Here is an 18717-nt window from a genome sequence, read left to right as displayed (position 1 = left end):
CAAACACGATTATTGAAGAGACTTTCCTTTCTCCATTGTATGTTCTTGGATCCCAAAGATTAGCTGTCCATAGATGTGCAGTTTCATTTCTGGGCTCTCAGTTCTGTTCCATTGGTCTGTGTGTCTGTTTTTCTGCCAGTACCATGCTGTTTTGATTATTATTGCTTTGTAGTATATTTTGAATTCAAAGAGTGTGATACCTCCAACTTTGTTCTTTTTTCTCAGGATTGCTTTGGCCATTCAGGGTCTTTTGTTGTTCCGTATAAATTTTAGGATTCTTTGTTCTGTTTCCTAGAAGAATGTCTTCGGGATTCTGATTGGGATTGCATTGACTCTGTAGATTGCTGTAGGGAATATGGACAGTTTAACTATGTTTATCTTTCCACTCCATGAAGATGGGATATCTTTCCATTTCTTTATGTCTTCTTTGATTTCTTTCAATAACATTTAATAGTTTTCAGTCTATAGGTCATTCACCTGCTTGGTTAAATTTGTTCCTAGATATTTTTTCTTTTTGTTGTGATTGTAAATGGAATTGTATTGTTGACTTCTCTTTCCACTAGTTTGTTGTTAATGTGTAGAAATGCAACTGATTTTTGTATGTTGATTTTGTGCCCTGCATCTTTGCTGCGTTCACTGATGGTTTCTAGTAGGTTTTGTTGAGTCTTTAGGGTTTTCTATATAGAATCGTGTCGTACGCACACAGAGACAGCTTTACTTCTTCCTTTCCAGTGTGGATCCCTTTTCTTTCTTTCTGTGTATTTATTTTTTTGCCTAATTGCTCTGGCTAAAACTTCTCGTACTGTATTGAGTAAGAGTGGCAAAAGTAGGCATCCTTGTCTTGTTCCTGTTCTCAGAGGGATGGCTTTCACTTTTTCACTGTTGAGTATGATGTCGGCTGTGTGTGTCACATACGGCCTTTATCATGTTGAGGTACTTTCCTTCTATCCCCATTTGATTGAGAGTTTTTCTTATAAATGGGTGTTGGATCTTGTCACATGCTTTCTCTTCAGCTCTTGAGATGTTCAAGTGATTTTTATTCTTCATTTTGTTAATGTTGTGTATCACATTGGTTGATTTGCAGATATTGAACCATCCCTACGTCCCTGGAATAAATCCCACTTGATGGTCGTGTGTGATCCTTTTAATGTATTGTTATATTTGATCTGTGAATATTTGTTGAGGATTTTTTAAATTTCTTTTTGAGTTCATAATAGTTTACATCATTGTGAAATTTCAGTTGTACGTTATTTCTTGACTGTCGCCACGTAAGCGCTCCCCTTCACCCCCTGTGCCCAGCCCCCACCCCCCTTCCCCTGGTAACCACTGAACTGTGTTCTTTGTCCATGAGTTTGTTCGTATTCCACATATGAGTGAAGTCATGTGGTGTTTCTCTTTCTCAGTCTGACTTATTTTGCTTAGCATAATTCCATCCAGGTCCTTCCATGTTGTTGCAAATGGGATGAATTTGCCTTTTTTTCTGGCTGAGTAGTATTCCATTGTATATATACACCACACCTTCTTTATCCAATCATCAGTTGGTGGGCACTTGGGTTGCTTCCATGTCTTGGCTGTTGTGAATAGTGCTGCAATGAACATAGGAGTACATATGTTACTTTGGATTGTTGACTTCAAGTTGTTTGGGTAGATACCCAGTACTGGGATAGCTGGGTCATATGGTAGTTCTATTTTTAGTTTTTTGAGGAATCTCCATACTGTTTTCCACAGTGGCTGCACCAGTTTGCATTCCCACCAGCAGTGTATGAGGGTTCCCTTCTCTCCACACCCTCTCCAACATTTGTTATTTTTAGTCTTAGTGATTATAGCCATTTTAACAGGCATAACGTGGTATCTTAGTGTAGTTTTGATTTGCATTTCCCTGATGATTAGAGATGTTGAACATCTTTTCATGTGTTTATTGGCCATCTGTATATCTTGCCCTGTTCCTGTTCTCAGAGGGATGGCATTCAGTTTTTCCACATTGAGTCTGATGTTGGCTGTGGGTTTGTCATATATGGCTTTTATTATGTTGAGGTATTTTCCTTCTATCCCCATTTTGTTAAGAGTTTTTATCATAAATGTCTGTTGGATCTTGTCAAATGCTTTCTCTGCATCTATTGAGATGATCATATGGTTTTTATTCCTCATTTTGTTAATGTGGTGTATCACATTGATTGATTTGCAGATGTTGAACCATCCCTGTGTCCCTCGTATAAATCCCACTTGATCATGATGTATGATCTTTTTGATGTATTGCTGTATTCAGGTTGCCAATATTTTATTGAGCATTTCTGCATCTATGTTCATCAGCGATATTGGCCTGTAGTTTCCCTTTTTTGTGTTGTCCTTGTCAGGCTTTGGTATCAGGGTGATGTTGGCTTCATAGAATGTGATACGGAGTGTTCCATCTTCCCTGATTTTTTGGAATAGCTTGAGAAGGATAGGTATTAAATCCTCTCTGAAAGTTTGGTAGAATTCCCCAGGAAAGCTGTCTGGTCCTGGGCTTTTATTCTTTGGGATGCTTTTGATTGCTGTTTCAATCTCTATACTTGTGATTGGTCTGTTCAGTTTCTCTATTTCTTCTTGATTCAGCTCTGGGAGGTTCTAAGAGTCTAAGAATTTATGCATTTTCTCTAGGTTGTCCAATGTGGCCATATAGTTTTTTGTAGTATTCTCTTATAATCCATTGTATTTCCGTGGTATCCATTGTTATTTCTCCTCTTTTACTTCTAATTGTATTTATCTGAGCTTTCTCTCTTTTTTTTCTTTTTAAGTCTGGCTAGGGGTTTGTCCATTTTGTTTATCTTCTCAAAGAACCGGCTCTTTGTTTCATTGATCCTTTGTACTGCCTTTTTTATTTCAATTGCATTTATTTCTGCTCTGATTTTTATTATTTCTCTCCTTCTGCTGACTTTGGGCTTTGTTTGTTCTTTTTCTGATGCAGTTAGGTATAGTTTGAGATTGCTTATTTGGGATGTTTCTTGTTAAGGTGAGCCTGTATTACCTTGAATTTCTCTCTTAGTGTGGCTTTTGCTGCATCCCATATGAGTTGGTATGGTATAATTTTCATTTGTCTCCAGGTATTTTTTGATTTCTCCCTTAATTTCTTCCATGATCCATTGGTTGTTCAATGGCATGTTGTTTAGTCTCCACGTCTTTGTCTCTCTCTCAGCTTTTTTCTCATAATTAATTCCTAGCTTTATAGCATTGTGATCAGAAAAGATGCTTGTTATTATTTCAATCTTCTTAGATTTATTGAGGCTTGCCTTGTTTGCCAGCAAATAGTCTGTCCTTGAGAATGTTCCATGCACACTTGAGAAGAATGTATATTCTGGATGGACTGTTCTACATATGTCTATTAAGTCCAGTTGGTCTAGCTTTTCACTTAATTCCACTGTTTCCTTCTGGATTTTCTGTCTGGATGATCTGTCCATTGATGTGAGTGGAGTATTGAGGTCCCCAACTATTATTGTGTTATTATTAATATCTTCTTTTAGGTTTGCTAATAGTTGCTTTATATATTTTGGTGCTCCTGTGTTGGGTGCATAGATGTTTACAAGTGTTATTTCTTCTTGATGAAGTGTCCCTTTCATCATTATATACTGCCCCTCTTTGTCTCTCTTTACCTGTCTTATCTTGAAGTCTACTTTGTCTGATATAAGTATAGTGACCCCTGCATTCTTTTGTTTGCCATTGGCTTTGAGTATCATCTTCCATCCCTTCACTCTGAACCTGTGTTTATCATTGGAGCCGAGATGTTTTTCCTGGAGGCAATGTATTGTTGGGTCTTGTTCTTTAATCCATCTCACCACTCTGTCTTTTTATTGGAGAATTTAATCCATTTACGTTTAGGATGATTATTGATATATGAGGGCTTAATGCTGCCATTTTATCACTCGTTTTCCCATTCTCCTGCATTCCCTTTGTTTCTCGTCCTGTGTATTTTGGTCTACCAGTTGAGTTATGTAGTTTCTTAGGTTGTGTTTCTCTGTTTTCTCCTTATTTATTATTTGTGTCTCTGTTCTGCTTTTTTGTTTAGTAGTTACCATGAGGTTTGTATTCAAAATCTCATAGATAAGGTAGTCCATTTTCTGATGGCCTCTTATTTCGTTAGACTAAACCAATTCAGTCTCTTTTCTCCTCCTAAGTTGTTCTTCTCATATCTTATTCTACTTTGTGTTTTGACTTTGTGGTTAAAATGACAAGATTATCTTTGTTTTTGGTATTTTCCTTCCCTTTGTCTTTAATGCTATACTTGAGTATTTGCTATCCTCCTCTGATTCTGTCTAGCTATTTATCTCCTTACTCCATGCTTTATAACCCCTCTCTCCCCCCTTTTTTTTTCCAGGTAGGAGGGTCTTCTTGAGGATTTCTTGTAGGGGAGGTCTTGTAGCTACAGACTCCCTTAGCTTATGTTTGTCTGGGAAAGTTTTTATTTCTCCATCATATCTGAAGGATGTTTTCACTGGATAGAATATTCTTGGTTGAAACTTTTTGTCCTTCCAAGATTTGAATATGTCATTCCAGTTTCTCCTGGCCTTTACGGTTTCTGCAGAAAAATCCGCTGAAAGCCTGATAGGGGTTCCTTTGTAGGTTGTTTTCTTCTGCCTTGCTGCCCTTAGTAATTCTTTCTTTGTCATTCACTTTTGCCAGTTTCACTACTATATGCCTTCAGTAGGTCTTTTTACATTGACATATTTAGGAGATCTGATAATCTCTTCCACATGGATTTCCATCTTCTTCCCTAGGTTTGGGAAATTCTCTGCCATTATTTTTTTTGAACAAGCTTTCTGCTCCATTCTCCTCTTCTCCTCCTTGAATATCAATAATTCTTATGTTGCGTTTCCTCATTGAGTTGGATAGTTCTCGGAGAGTTTCTTCATTTCTTTTTAATATTAGTTCTCTATCTGGAGCATTTCAACATGTCTGTCTTCGATTATGCTGATACACTCCTCTATGATGTCCATTCAGGCCTTCAGGGAATCCATATTTTGTTTTATCTCATTCATTGTGTCTTTCGTCTCTAATATTTCTGCTTGATTCTTCTTTATAGTTTGAGTCTTTTTTGTGAAGTAGCTCCTGAACTCATTGAATTGTTTCTCTACATTCTCTTTTACCTCGTTGAGTATTTTGATGATAGCTCTTTTGAATTCTTTGTCATTTAGATTACATATGTTTGTGTCCTCAGGTCCTCAGGACTGATTTCTGGGTGCTTGTCATTTTCTCTCTGGTCTGGAAATCTAATATAATGTTTGATATTACTTGAGGGAGTGGCTCTATTTTTTAGTATCCTGGTTTTGTTTGATTGTAGTTACCACCAATCCCCAGTGGGTGGGAGTCAAGACTGCATGTTCTGACCGCTCTGTGTTCCTCCAGAATCCCAGGCAGTGGAGCCTGCTAGGCAGGTTGGGGGAAGGCTGCTTTTTCCTGTTTGTTCTTGCAGTTTTCTTGCTCTGCTCTTTCTATCTGCTCTCCTGGGGTGTTGGCTTGATAAGGTCACCTGCCGTGAGAGCTTCCCTGGGATAGAGGGCTTCCCTCTAGGCTGCAAAGGCCCTAGGGAGTCCTTGATGTTCCTGTAAACGAACGTCCACTCCCCTGTTCCTTCCCTCTTGGAGGCCTCCCATGATTCCCGATCTCAGTCTTTAGGGGAGGGAGCGAAGTTTTCTCTTACTCTGTTCCACCTCCTCCGAGGGGGGCTCCAGCCTCTCCACCCTCCATCATATGGCTTCGTGGGTCTCTCTGACATTTTTTGTGTTGTGTTCAAATGTCCTGTGTTGGAGTATGAATGTCCTTTTCATTGTACGTTGGAGATGAGAGATAACTGGCGAAGCTCAGTCTGCCGTGATGCTGACATCACTCCCTGCCTTTGTTGAGGATTTTTGCATCTACGTTCATCAGCAGTACTGGCCTGTCATTTCCCTTTTTTGTGTCATCCTTGTCTTGTTGTGGTATTGTGGTAATTTGGGGTTTATAAATGAGTGAAGCAGCATCTCTTCCTATTAAGTTTTTTGGAAGTGTTTCAGAAGGATAGGTGTTAGATCTTTGCATGTTTAGTAGAATTCACCAGAGAATATTTCTGGTCCTGGACTTTTGTTATTTACAATGTTTTTATTACTGATTCAATCTCCTCACAAGTGATTGATCATTTCTGAATGTCTGTTTCTTCTTGATTCAGTTTGGATGATTCTAGGAATTTATCCATTTCTTATAGGCTATCCAGTTTGTTGTTTTTCATAGTGTTGTCTTATAATTCTTTGTGTTTCTGTGGTATCTGTTGTAATTTCTCCTCTTTTGTTTCTGATTTATTTAAGACTTCTCTCTTTTTTTCTTAATGTTTCTAGCCAAAGGTTTGTCAGTTTTGTTTATCTTCTCAAAGCACAAGCTCTTAGTTTCATTAATCCTTTCTATTGTTTTTTAATCTCTATTTCATTGATTTCTGCTCTGAATTTTATTTTCTTCCTTCTAATGACTTGGGGCTTTGTTCTCCTGTTTCTAGTTCTGTTAGGTACGGTGTAGGTTTGCTTATTTGAGATTTTTCTTGTTTTTTAAGGTAGGCCTATATTACTATAAACGTCCCTCTTTAGTACCACTTTTGCTGCATCCCATAAGTGTTGGTATGTTGTATTTTCATTTCATTTGTCTCCAGATTTTTTTTTTTTTTTGAGGAAGATTAGCTCTGAGCTAAGTACTGCCAGTCCTCCTCTTTTTGCCAAGTAAGCCTGGCCCTGAGCTAACATCCATGCCCATCTTCCTCTACTTTATATGTGGGATACCTACCACAGCATGGCATGCCAAGCGGTGCCATGTCCGCACCCGGGATCCAAACCGGCGAACGCTGGGCCGCTGAGAAGTGGAACGTGCACACTTAACTGCTCTGCCACCGGGCTGGCTCCTCTCCAGGTATTTTTTGATTTCTCCTTTAGTTTCTTCATTGATCCATTGGTTGTTCAGCAGCATGTTGTTTAGTCTCCACATATTTGTGACTTTTTCAGCTTTTTTCTTGGAGTTGATTTCTAGTTCCATAGCATTGTAGTCTGAAAAGATGCTTGCTGTGATTTCATTCTTAAATTTATTGAGGCTTGCTTTGTTTCCCAACATATGATTTATCTTTGAAAATGTTCCATGTGCACTTGAGAAGAATGTATACTCTGGTTTAGATGGAATGTTCTGTGTATATATATCTATTAAGTCCATCTAGTCTAGTGTTTCATTTAAGGCCACTGTTTACTTTTTGACTTTCTTTCTCGATGATCTATCCTTTGATATAAGTGGGGTGTTGAAGTCTCCTACTATTTTTGTGTTGTCAGTTTCTCCCTTTAGATCTGTTATTAGTTGCTCTCTGTACTTCGGTGTTACTATGTTAGATGCATATATTAATAAATGTTATGTCTTCTTGGTGGAATGTTCCTTTTGTCGTTATATAATGCCCCTCTTTGTCTCTTTTCATCTTTTTTTTCTTGAAGTATGTTTTGTCTGATATAAGTACAGCTTCCACCTGCTTTCTTTTGCTTGACAATTGCCTTAAGTATCGTCTTCCATCCCATCACTCTGAGCCTGTGTTTGTACTTAGAGCTGAAGTGTGTTTACTGGAGGCAACATGTTGTTCAGTCTTGTTTTTTATTCCATCCAGCCACTCTGTATCTTTTGATTGGTGAATCCAATCCATTTACATTTAGAGTGATTATTGATATATAGGGCTTAATGCTGCATTTTGTTTTTTGTTTTCTGGTTGTTCTATATTTCCATTGTTTCTTTTTCCTTGTATTTCTGTCTGCCATTTCCATTTTGTGGTTACCTGTGATGATTTTCTCAGTTTTCTCTTTATTTATGATTTGTGACTTTGCTCTGGTTTTTTGTGTTGTGTTCACCATGAGGTATGTTTAAAAGATCTCATAAATGAGATAGTCCTTTTCCTTCTACCCTCTTATGTCCATTAGCATATGCAGATTCCATCCTGTTCTTCCCCTTTTATGTTTTTGTTATCACAATTGTTCTTTCTTGTGTTGTGAGTTTGTGACCAAATTGAAGTGGTTATAGTTATTTTTGATGCTTTCTTTCTCTTTAACCTTTATGTTATACTTAAGTGTTTACTAACATCTTCTGTTATAGAGCTGCTCTTTTGATTCTGTTTTATCTCCTTACTCAAAGATTTGTAAACCTTGGCCTATTTGTTTCAGGTAGGAGGGCTCCTTCTGAAATTTCTTGTAAGGCAAGTCTACTGGTGATGAAATCAGCTTTTGTTTGTCTGGGAAAGCTTTTATTTCTCCATCATATCTGAAGGATAATTTCTCTGGATAGAGTATTCTTGGCTGATGGTTTCTGTCTCTTAGTATTTTGAATATATGATTCCACTCTTGCAGCCTCTAGAGTTTCTGCTGAGAAACCTGTTGAAAGTGTGGTGGGAGTTCCTTTGTAGATTCTTTTCTTCTGTCTCGCTGCCCTTAATATTTTTACGTTGTCATTGACTTTTGATAGTTCTACCATTATATACCTTGGAGAAGATCCTTTTTCATTGAGGTAATTAGGAGTTTTATTAGCTTCCTGTGTTTGCATGTCCAGTTCTTTCCCCAGGTTTCAGAACTTCTCAGCTATTACTTCTTTGAATAAGCTCTTTGCTCCTTTCTCACTCCCTTCTCCTTCTGGGATATGTATCATTCTTAGTGATTTTTCCTAATTGATTCAGATATTTCTCAAAGAGTTTCTTTGTTTTTAAAAAACTTAGTTCTCTCTCTTCCACCTGAATCATTTCCAGGTTTCTATCTTCAACCTCACTAATTCTCTCCTCCATATGGTCTGCTCTATTTTTAATGCTTTCTACATTATTTTTCATCTCATTAATTGTGTTCTTCATCTCCAGAATTTATTTTTTGTTTTTTAGCCTTTCACTCTCTTTGGTGAAGTACTCCTTCTGTTCATTAATTTAATTCCTGAGCTCATTTATCTGTCTTTCTGAGTTTTCTCGTAACTTGTTGAGCTTCTTTATGACAGCTAGTTTGAATTCTCTGTTAGTTAGATTGTAATCTCCTGTGACTTCAAGCTTGGTTTCTGAAGAGTTGTTATTCTCTCTCTGTTCTACTGCATTAATGTATTTCTTCATGGTGTTTGATGAATTCATCCTCTTCCGGTGCATTTGTGGTAGTAACCACCTTTCTTATTTGGGTAAGGCTTTGGTTACTTTGGTTCTGAGCTGCTTATGGTTGTATTTGAGAGCCTCCACTTTGTACCCTCCAGTGCTTCTGCCAGAGTTGTCAGTGCCCTCCTGTGCCAGTTTTGCCTCTGAGGTGCCTTGCTGTTCCACAATGTTGCTACAGTCTCAGGTGTTGCTGCTGGGGCCCAGGCTGTGAGAACTTCTAATGCTCCTGAGGTTCCTGGCTCTCATGTTCCTCCACTGGCTCTTCATGGGCTCTCCATGGCCTCAGATGCTGCTGCCTTTTGCATCACATGGCCTGCTGCTGCTGGGTTGTCTGGGGGTGCAGGTTGCACCACTGCAAGGGGTGCTATCTTCTTGGGTGTTACTGTCACTGCTGGGGGTCCTCGGGATCTGGGAACCCATATGCATCCCCCACTTCTGGTGGAGGTGTTTTCAGGGGTGCTGCCACTGGGGTCTGGGTCACCAGTTCTGCGTCGGCTCTTGAAACCTCTGGTCACAGGTTCCACCTGCCACTGCTGGGGGGAAGTAAGGGCTAAGCAGGGAGAGGTCAGTGTTGCTGTTCCCTTGCAAAGCCTCTGATCTCTGGTGCTGGCTGGTAAGTTTTGAAAACTCTGGTCAGGTTGTTCCACTCTAGCTGGGAACATCCAAGTTTTGTATACTGTCCCCACTGTTGGAAACTCCTGGCCACTGTTGGGGTAAGGGAAGGAGGTGCATGCACTGCATCCACCGCGAGATGGGCAGTGAGCAAGCCACGCCTGTTTTTTCTACCTTTGCAGAGACCACTCGCAGGCATGCAGGGCAGACCTACTGGGAGACTGGAACAGAGCAAACCACACCTGTTTTTTCTGCTTCCACCGCATCTGCTTAGTCACAGAATCTGGGGCACCTGTGAGCTGCAGTGTCCACTCTTTTGATTTGCCTTTCCCTATCATTAGTTGTGTTGAACGTTTTTGCATGTGCCTGTTGGTCATCTGTATATCTTCTTTGAAAAGTGTCTGTTCATATCCTCTCCCCTTTATTTTTTTTAAGATTTTATTTTTCCTTTTTCTCGCCAAAGCCCCCTGGTACATAGTTGTGTGTTTTTGGTTATGAGTCCTTCTAGTTGTGGCATGTGGGATATGCCACCTCAGTATGGCTTGATGAGTGGTGCCATGTTTGTGCCCAGGATCACAACTGGCAAAACCCTGGGCCGCTGAAGCAGAGTGCATGAACTTAACCACTCAGCCATGGGGCCGGCCCCCTCTGCCCATTTTTTGATCGGATTGTTTGTTTTTTGTTGTTGAGTGTATGAGTTCTGTATACATTTTGGAGATTAACCCGTTGTCATATATATAATTTGCAGATATTTTCCCCATCTACATTATTGTTATCACAACTTACTCCATTTTGTGTTGTATTCCAATTTGTGGTTAAAATGAAGTGATTATGGTTATTTTTGATGTTTTCCTTCCCTTTATCTTTAATGTTATAATTAACTATTTGCTAACCTGTTCTGATAGAGAGGTGCAGTTTTCTGATTTTGTCTATCTACTTATCTCCTTGCTCAAGGCTTTGTAAACCCTTTCTTCTCCCCCTCCCGCCCCCCAGGTATGAGGGCCTTCTCGATCATTTCTTGTTGGGGGGGGGGTCTAGTGGCAATGAACTTCCTCAACTTTTGTTTATCTGGGAAAGCTTTTATTTCTCCATCATATCTGTAGGATGTTTTTGCTGGATAGAGTATTCTTGGCTGAAGGTTTTTGTCTTTCAGAATTTTGAATATGTCATTCCCTACTCTCCTAGCCTGTAACATTTCTGCTGAGAAATCTGCTGACAGCCTGATAGGCATTCTTTTGTTGGTTATTTTCTTCTACCTTGCTTCCCTTACTGTTTTTTCTTTGTCATTGACTTTTGCCAGTTTTACGACTGTATGCCTTGGAGAAAGTCTTTTTACATTGATGTAATTAGGAGTTCTGTTAGCTTCATTTACTTGTACTTCCAGCTTCTTCCCCAGGTTTGGGAAGTTCTCAGCTAGTATTTCTTTGAACAAACTCTCTGCTCCTTTCTCTCTCTCTTCTTCCTCTTGAATACCTATAAATCCTTATGTTGCATTTCTTGATTGAGTCATACATTTCCTGGAGAATTTCTTAATTTCTTTTTAGTCTTAGTTCTCTCTCTTCCACCATCTGAAGCATTTCTACGTTCATGTCCTCTCAGTTACTAATTCTGTCTTCCATAATGTCAGCTCTGTTATTTAAGGACTGCATGTTTTTCTTTATCTGAATCATTGTATTTTTTATCTCCAACAATTCTGATTGGATTTTCCTTATAGTTTTCATCTCTTTTGTAAAGAAGTCCCCCTGTTTGTTCATTGTATTTCTGATTTCATTGAACGGTCCTTCTGAGTTTTTGTGTGAGTCATTGAGTTGTTTTATGATAGCTGCTTTTTGTTTTTGAGTTTTTCTGGTCATGAAGATTGGCCCTGCGATAACATCTGTTCCCAATCTTCCTCTTTTTGTTGAGGAAGATTAGCCCTGAGCCAACATCAGTGCTTATCTTCCTTTATTTTGTATATGGGATGCTGCTACAGCATGGCTTGGTGAGTGGTGTGTAGGTCTGTGCCTGGGATCCGTACCTGTGAACCCTGAACCGCCAAAGTGGAATGTTCAAACTTAATCACTGCACCACCAGGCCAGCCCCTGTGATAGCTGTTTTTAATTCTCTGTCATTTAGATTGTAAATTTCTGTGTCCCCAGGATTGATTTCTGAGTGTTTGTCTGTCTTCTTCTGTTCAGGAGTATTAATATACCTCTTTGTACTATTTGATGGGGTGGATTTGTGCCTAAGCATAGTGGTAGTATCTCGTCGCAGATCCTCCCGCTGCCGTGGAGGTTGGGGGAGGTGTGTTTTCTGAACCCGCCGTGACCTCTGGAACCTGTGCCTGTCAAGCCTGGGCCACTCGTTGGGATCACAGCACCACTGTGGGCTCTCCCCCTGTACGGGAAAGCGATCACGCAGGGGCTCAAGGCTGCTGCCACCTGCTCCTACAGTCCCATCGAGATGTGCTCCCACCTTTTGACCTGTAGCAGTACCATGGGCATTCGCAGTAGCCGGAAATTGTACGCACGGGCGTGCAGATCTGCTGCTGCCTCCAGGTCATACCTGCTGTTGTGCTTTGTGGGCAGGTCTTCCCCAGGAAGTCTGAGCCTGGGCCACTCCCTGGGACCACATTGGTATTGTGGGCTCTCCCATTGGATGGGAATGCAGTCACACTTGGGCTGAGGACTGTCATCACCTTTTCCCATAATCACACCCTCAGGCCCACAGCGATACTGTGGAGGCTCCAGCTGGGAGAGCAGTCACATGTGTGCACAGGGCTGCCAGGGGCCCAGACCTATCTTCACCATCTCCCCAGGAGCAGCCCATCCACCTTTAGATGTATAGCAGCATGGGTCTCTGAGGCTTCCTCTTGTGCTATATGGGTATCCTCTGATGAGCAATGAAGTTCTAAGGGGTAGGGATGAAGGGAACAGCTCACTCCATTGTGTCACAGATGTCCTCCTCTGTGTTTTTTCAATACATAGTTTTTCATGAACTATTTTCACTTGTCCTTGTTCTTATATACTCTTTTTGTTTACATCTTTTGTTTTATTGTAAACTTGAAAGGAAAGAATTAAGCCTCATTAAATTTGTCCCTTTATTGTTTGCTATTCCTGTATGGGTATGAATCTTGGAGATCTTGGTCTCTAAATAAACAAGTTATTTCTTAGTGGAAAAGGGTATGTTGGGTTTGAATCTTGATCTAATTCTTGGCATTTCAAAATCAAGACAGAAATACAGAGCAGAAATAGGAAAGCTTTTGAAGATGCCGGGCCCCCACTGTGGGCCTCTAGGGCTGCTTGTTTCTCTGCTCCCCCTTCAGCAGGGGCTCTGTGCTGTTTGCCTTTCTGCTGTCTCCCTCTCCCTCTGTGACTTGACTTTCCTCCTCATCCACCTTCCCTTCCCCCCATCCTCCTCATCTGTGCTGCAGGGGGCTGCTCAGTTTTGCCTGCACCCCAGGCCAGATTGCAATCACAGGCCTCTCCCAGGGTTGATGATTCTACCCTTCTCAATGGGTAAGTCTCCATGGGCCTTCCGCACAACTTTCTCTAACCTCCTTGATCCTCAGTCCGACTCCCTCTCAACAGCTTCCTCTCTGACCTCACAGAGAGCACACATCAAATGGAAACCCCACACCTGAACCTCCTCTCACCTGTGGTCTGCTCAGCTTGTCCTCCTGCCTTCTCAGGAACCTTAAGCTCTCATTGTCTCTTCTCTTTCCTACATCTCTAATTTTTGTCGCCTCTTTGGACTTTTCCCATCAGCATTTCTAAAGTCTGCTTAAGCATTTCCCAACCCGAAACAAAAACTTTTCCCTCCAGCTCCTTCCCACTGCAGCTACTACCCTCGCCCTCTCCATGCTTGTCACTCACGCTTCTGGAAACAGTCATCTGTCCTGTGTCTCTCACCTCCCAGTCAGCTGCAGCCCTCTCTCGTGGTGCCTCTGCCCTCGTCACTCTGCCAGTTGCTTAGGTTGTGTGTGTCACTGGTCCACTAACTATACCCTCCCAACTGCTTTTTCCTGATCCATTCCTGCCTTCTTCCTACCCAGTGTCTACACTGTAGGCAAAGGAGTCTTTTTAAAACAGATCGGACCATGTGACTTTTTTGCTTCAACCTCCCCAGTGGCTTACCACAGAGGTGGAGTCTGAGGGTGGAGACCAGTGTCCTTTCTTGGCTCACCCTCCAGGCATCTTTAGGCCTGGGCCCCTGCCTGCCTCTCCAGCCCGGCCAGAACCCTGCTTCCTGCCCATTGCTCTTTCACCTCCTCCAGTGGCCCTCTTCTTTTCTGCCCTTTACGTATCCTATTTCTTCTGTGGAAATACTTCTTTGTCCCTGCAGCCCATTCTTCCCTTGTCTAGTTAATGCCTGTTCATTTTGCAAATCTCACTTCTACACTATTTTCTCAGTTAAGCCATTCTAGGTTATAGCTTTCAGGCCAACCTGCACTGCCTTCCTTCTTAGCACTCATTATAGTCGTAGCTCTTTTTAAAATCGTGCCTACGTGGGTGATGCCAGCCTGTGAAGCTCATGGGCCAGGGCCCCTGTCTGATCACCATTTTCTGTCCCTTGTGCATAATGCAGTGCTTGCCCACAGTAGTTTTCACTGTTTGTTGAATAAATAAGAAAATGCCATCTTTCCACATATACTTCTTTTTTATGAAAATAAAACTATTAAAGCTTTGTGAAGCATGAAAAATTCAAGTGTAGCACAAGTCCTATCAAAAGAAGGTAAAATATAAAGTGTGGTTAAAGGAACCTGAACATTTTGATACAAGCTGTTGGCATACGTGACTTAATTAAATCTTGACTTTTTAAAGTCCTGTTTGAGGAAATTTTTCTTTTATGCAAGATGGGTGCTCCTGGTGTCAGAAAGCCCCAGGCCTTTTACTTGCACCAGAATTTACAGTATACAACTTCCTTTGGTCCATATTTTAACTCTTTAAAATTGCCTTTTTTGCCTAGTTTGCTTTTCTTATAGCCAAGCAGAAAGAGAAAAGGCTTTGTTGTCTGAGCCTTCATTATGTACTACTACTGTAGTCTTTCGCTTAAGAAGCCATTTTTAAGTGATCATTCTTGTGTTCATTCATTCCTTCTGTAAATATTTATTATCTGCTGATGTGCCAGGGACTGCTCGCATTATCATTCATTATGTAATGTATTTTTCCTTAGAAGGGCTTTTGGATAAATTTATAAATTGTAAATAGAGTTGTATAAAGTGATAGCTTTCTTCAATAAACATCAGTATTAATGATTTTAAAGCAGAATAAGATTAAGTACCTCTTAAACTACATTATTAGTTTATTTCTAAGAAAATATGTGATGTTATATGATTAGGCTTAATTAGTCTCTTAGAGGAAGCCTTAAGTCGTATAGGATATTATACTGAGTTTCCAAGCTTTGCAATTTATTTGTAAAATAAAAGAATGCAATTCGCTATCATAGTTATTTGTTAGGATATCAATTCAGCCTTAATACTAGCTGGCACCATGAATTATAATTTATTTCTTGAAATTTTAATCTTTTATTCCCATCATCAGTTATTATATTCACTTAAAAGTCAACAGAGCACTTGAACAGGCTTTCACAGGCAACGAAGGGATAGAAATAGTACTAACTTTTATTAAGATTTTAAATAGATTTTTAAAGATCGTTGCCACCATCTTAGTTCCCTACAATGCTGTATTTTCACGTACAAACTCCTGTTTGACAATTACCACTTTTTGAAATTAAATGGAATATCTTCATCCTTTGTTATCTTGTCAACTAAAATATTTCAAAGTTAGTTTCAAACCATAATGAAATTCTATTATTAACTTTTCATTTGGTGTTATTTTTAACTTTCCTGCCTTGTAAATACTTAGTACAATGACTTAAGCAATTTACTCACATGTGTATTCTTTTCTTTTTTCAAGTCACTGCCCAAAAATATGGTGTCTCGTCTTTGTGAATCTAAAAAAGTTTGTGCTGCAGCTGATATGCAGCTTCAGGTATGTATGTACCTTTTTCTGAAGTATTTCAGAGTAGTTATTCAAAATAAATATATAGCTTTAAATTCTTTCCAGTGCTACACATTTGTTATAATAATTATGCTTCTAAAGCATCTTTCATCTGAGTTCAAAGAACTTGACCAAAATTGACTCATTCAGTCCTTGCACTGTCCTTATAAAGTAGATGTTAAATAACATTGTTTCCCATGTCAGTGGGGAAAATCAAAGCTTGGAAAAGTTACATGGCCTCTAAATTATACATTGCAGCAATCCAGTTGTATATTTTTATTCACTTTGTATTGTTTCCAAAATTTGTGTTTTTAGATGTGAAGTTTAAATGGTAATAGCTGTTAGTTTTAGATGGTATTCAAAACCAATTTTCCAGGTTTCCAGATAAAAACTAGAAAAATTTTATGAACCATCTGGATGTCAGGTGTACATGATCCCAGATGTTTAGGTTATTTGTAATTACTGAGATTGTTTGTGGGATTCTTACTCTTCATCAGATCTTGAGAGTTATATAAACATAGCCTAAACACCCATCTTTCATCTCAGACAATATTGACTTTATAATGATCCAGCTACCTATTTAAAAGTGTAGCCACTATTTAATTGCTTTATAGTTTTTCAAAGTTCAGTCCTTAGAAAGTAATGAAGGAACTCTGTTTTTGTTGTACCTTAAGATATATATTTTAGTGAAGGAAATGCGCACTATAGACAAAACCATGAATTGACATTTGATTTACATGATTTAGTGTCTGTTAATATCAATATAACTTAAAAAGGCTTTCTGGATTATTTGAAAAAATTAGCATTCCTTGGCAAAAGTCTTTTGATTTGCTGATACTCTGCAGTGAAAGTAGAAGTCCTACCTTTTAAAAGTCTGTATTGGGGCTTTCTTTTGGAACAGTTGTTCCAATGATTTCCTTATAAAATGGAAAACCAACCTTTCACTCCTCCCACCCTCCAAAAACAATAACCCCCTGAGGGAGGGAGAGAGAGAGAGATTGAAAGAGAAGGGGAGGGAGAGGGAGAGAGGGAGGGGGAAGGAGAGGGAGAGAGGGTGGGAGAAGGAGAGGGAGAGAGGGAGGGGGAAGGAGAGGGAGAGAGGGAGGGAGAAAGAGAGGGAGGGAGAAGGAGAGGGAGAGAGGGTGGGGGAAGGAGAGAGAGAGGGAGGGGGAAGGAGAGGGAGAGAGGGAGGGAGAAGGAGAGGGAGGGAGAAGGAGAGGGAGAGAGGGTGGGGGAAGGAGAGGGAGGGGGAGGGGGAAGGAGAGGGAGAGAGGGAGGGAGGAGAGGGAGGGAGGGAGGGAGAAGGAGAGGGAGGGAGGGAGGGAGAAGGAGAGGGAGAGAGGGAGGGGGAAGGAGAGGGAGAGAGGGAGGGGGAAGGAGAGGGAGAGAGGTTGGGAGAAGGAGAGGGAGGGGGAGGGGGAAGGAGAGGGAGGGAGAAGGAGAGGGAGGGGGAAGGAGAGGGAGAGAGGGAGGGGGAAGGAGAGGGAGAGAGGGTGGGGGAAGGAGAGGGAGAGAGGGAGGGGGAAGGAGAGGGAGGGAGGGAGGGAGAAGGAGAGGGAGGGAGAAGGAGAGGGAGAGAGGGTGGGGGAAGGAGAGGGAGGGGGAGGGGCAAGGAGAGGGGGGGAAGGAGAGGGAGGGAGGGAGAAGGAGAGGGAGAGAAGGAGGGGGAAGGAGAGGGAGAGAGGGTGGGGGAAGGAGAGGGAGAGAGGGAGGGGGAAGGAGAGGGAGGGAGGGTGGGGGAGGGAGAGGGAGAGAGGGAGGGGGAGGGAGAGGGAGGGAGGGAGAAGGAGAGGGAGGGAGAAGGAGAGGGAGAGAGGGAGGGGGAAGGAGAGGGAGAGAGGGTGGGGGAAGGAGAGGGAGAGAGGGAGGGGGAAGGAGAGGGAGAGAGGGAGGGGGAAGGAGAGGGAGAGAGGGAGGGGGAGGGAGAGGGAGAGAGGGTGGGGGAGGGAGAGGGAGAGAGGGTGGGGGAGGGAGAGGGAGGGAGGGAGGGGGAGGGAGAGGGAGGGAGGGAGGGGGAGGGAGAGGGAGGGAGGGAGGGGGAAGGAGAGGGAGGGAGGGGGAGGGAGAAGGAGAGGGAGAGAGGGAGGGGGAGGGAGAAGGAGAGGGAGAGAGGGTGGGGTAAGGAGAGGGAGAGAGGGAGGGAGAAGGAGAGGGAGGGAGAAGGAGAGGGAGAGAGGGAGGGAGGGAGGGAGTAGGGGGGTAAGGAGAGGGAGGGGGAAGGAGAGGGAGGGGGAGACTCTTGTCAGAAGAGCTGCCTGTGTCAGCTCTCAGTTTATACAGCTGTCCCCTTGTGCAGTGGGTGGAAAGGAAATGAATTTTTTCAGATTTCTAAAGGGGTATAAACAGTGTTTTAAGAATTGTGAACTTTTTTTGTTGTTGTGCATTGTTTTAAAAATAGACTCCTATTTTTCTGTGGCTCTGAGGGCCCTGGTCCCAGGCATGCATGACTCCCTAGGTTGGTGGTAGGCTTATTGCTTTAGAATTGTTTCGTTTATCATAAAACGACCATGAAATATGTGTGCATTAAATACCTTTTGCTCTGTTTTTGTTATTTAAAAAAATAATTTCATTTGTGAAAGGCATAATTGAAGGAATGAACTCTTGAATTCTGATTTGTTTATAGATTGGGGCAAAAAAATACCTCAGCTGAGGTTAGAAATAAGAGTTTCAATTCCTAATAATTTATTCTTTTAGAATATAGATAAGACATGGATGAGTAATTTTGGCTTCTCTGATTATCTTTATGCATTGTTACTCATTATAGAATATAGAATTAAAAGAGCTGTATTTAGCTATATGTTTAGATTACCAGTTAGAGTAAAGCAATATTTATATTTAGGAAATGTCTGTATTTTTCTAGGGAAGGTTGAAACTTGACTTTATAATTTAGAACCATAATTCCATATCTACATGAAGCCAGAAGCTAGAGGTCATTTAAATTTTTTCTTTTATCCAAGCTAATCCTCACTTCTTTCAAGTCAACAGCTGCAC

General features: G+C 41.2%; 1 protein-coding gene across 5 annotated transcripts in view; it reads left to right on the top strand.

The window, feature by feature from the left end:
• MIPEP (mitochondrial intermediate peptidase) overlaps nt 1-18717 on the top strand; it is a 186301-nt gene that overhangs the window by 98447 nt on the left and 69137 nt on the right. For all 5 annotated transcript variants that reach the window (XM_044777435.2, XM_070520407.1, XM_070520408.1 and 2 more), the window contains one exon: nt 15643-15717. In XM_044777435.2, the coding sequence (XP_044633370.1) occupies nt 15643-15717 (75 nt within the window). The remainder of the gene's footprint in view (nt 1-15642; nt 15718-18717) is intronic.

Source organism: Equus asinus, chromosome 11, assembly GCF_041296235.1.
Source record: "Equus asinus isolate D_3611 breed Donkey chromosome 11, EquAss-T2T_v2, whole genome shotgun sequence".
In the NCBI taxonomy this organism is placed as follows: Eukaryota; Metazoa; Chordata; class Mammalia; order Perissodactyla; family Equidae; genus Equus; species Equus asinus.
This window is presented reverse-complemented; position numbering and strand designations above follow the sequence as displayed.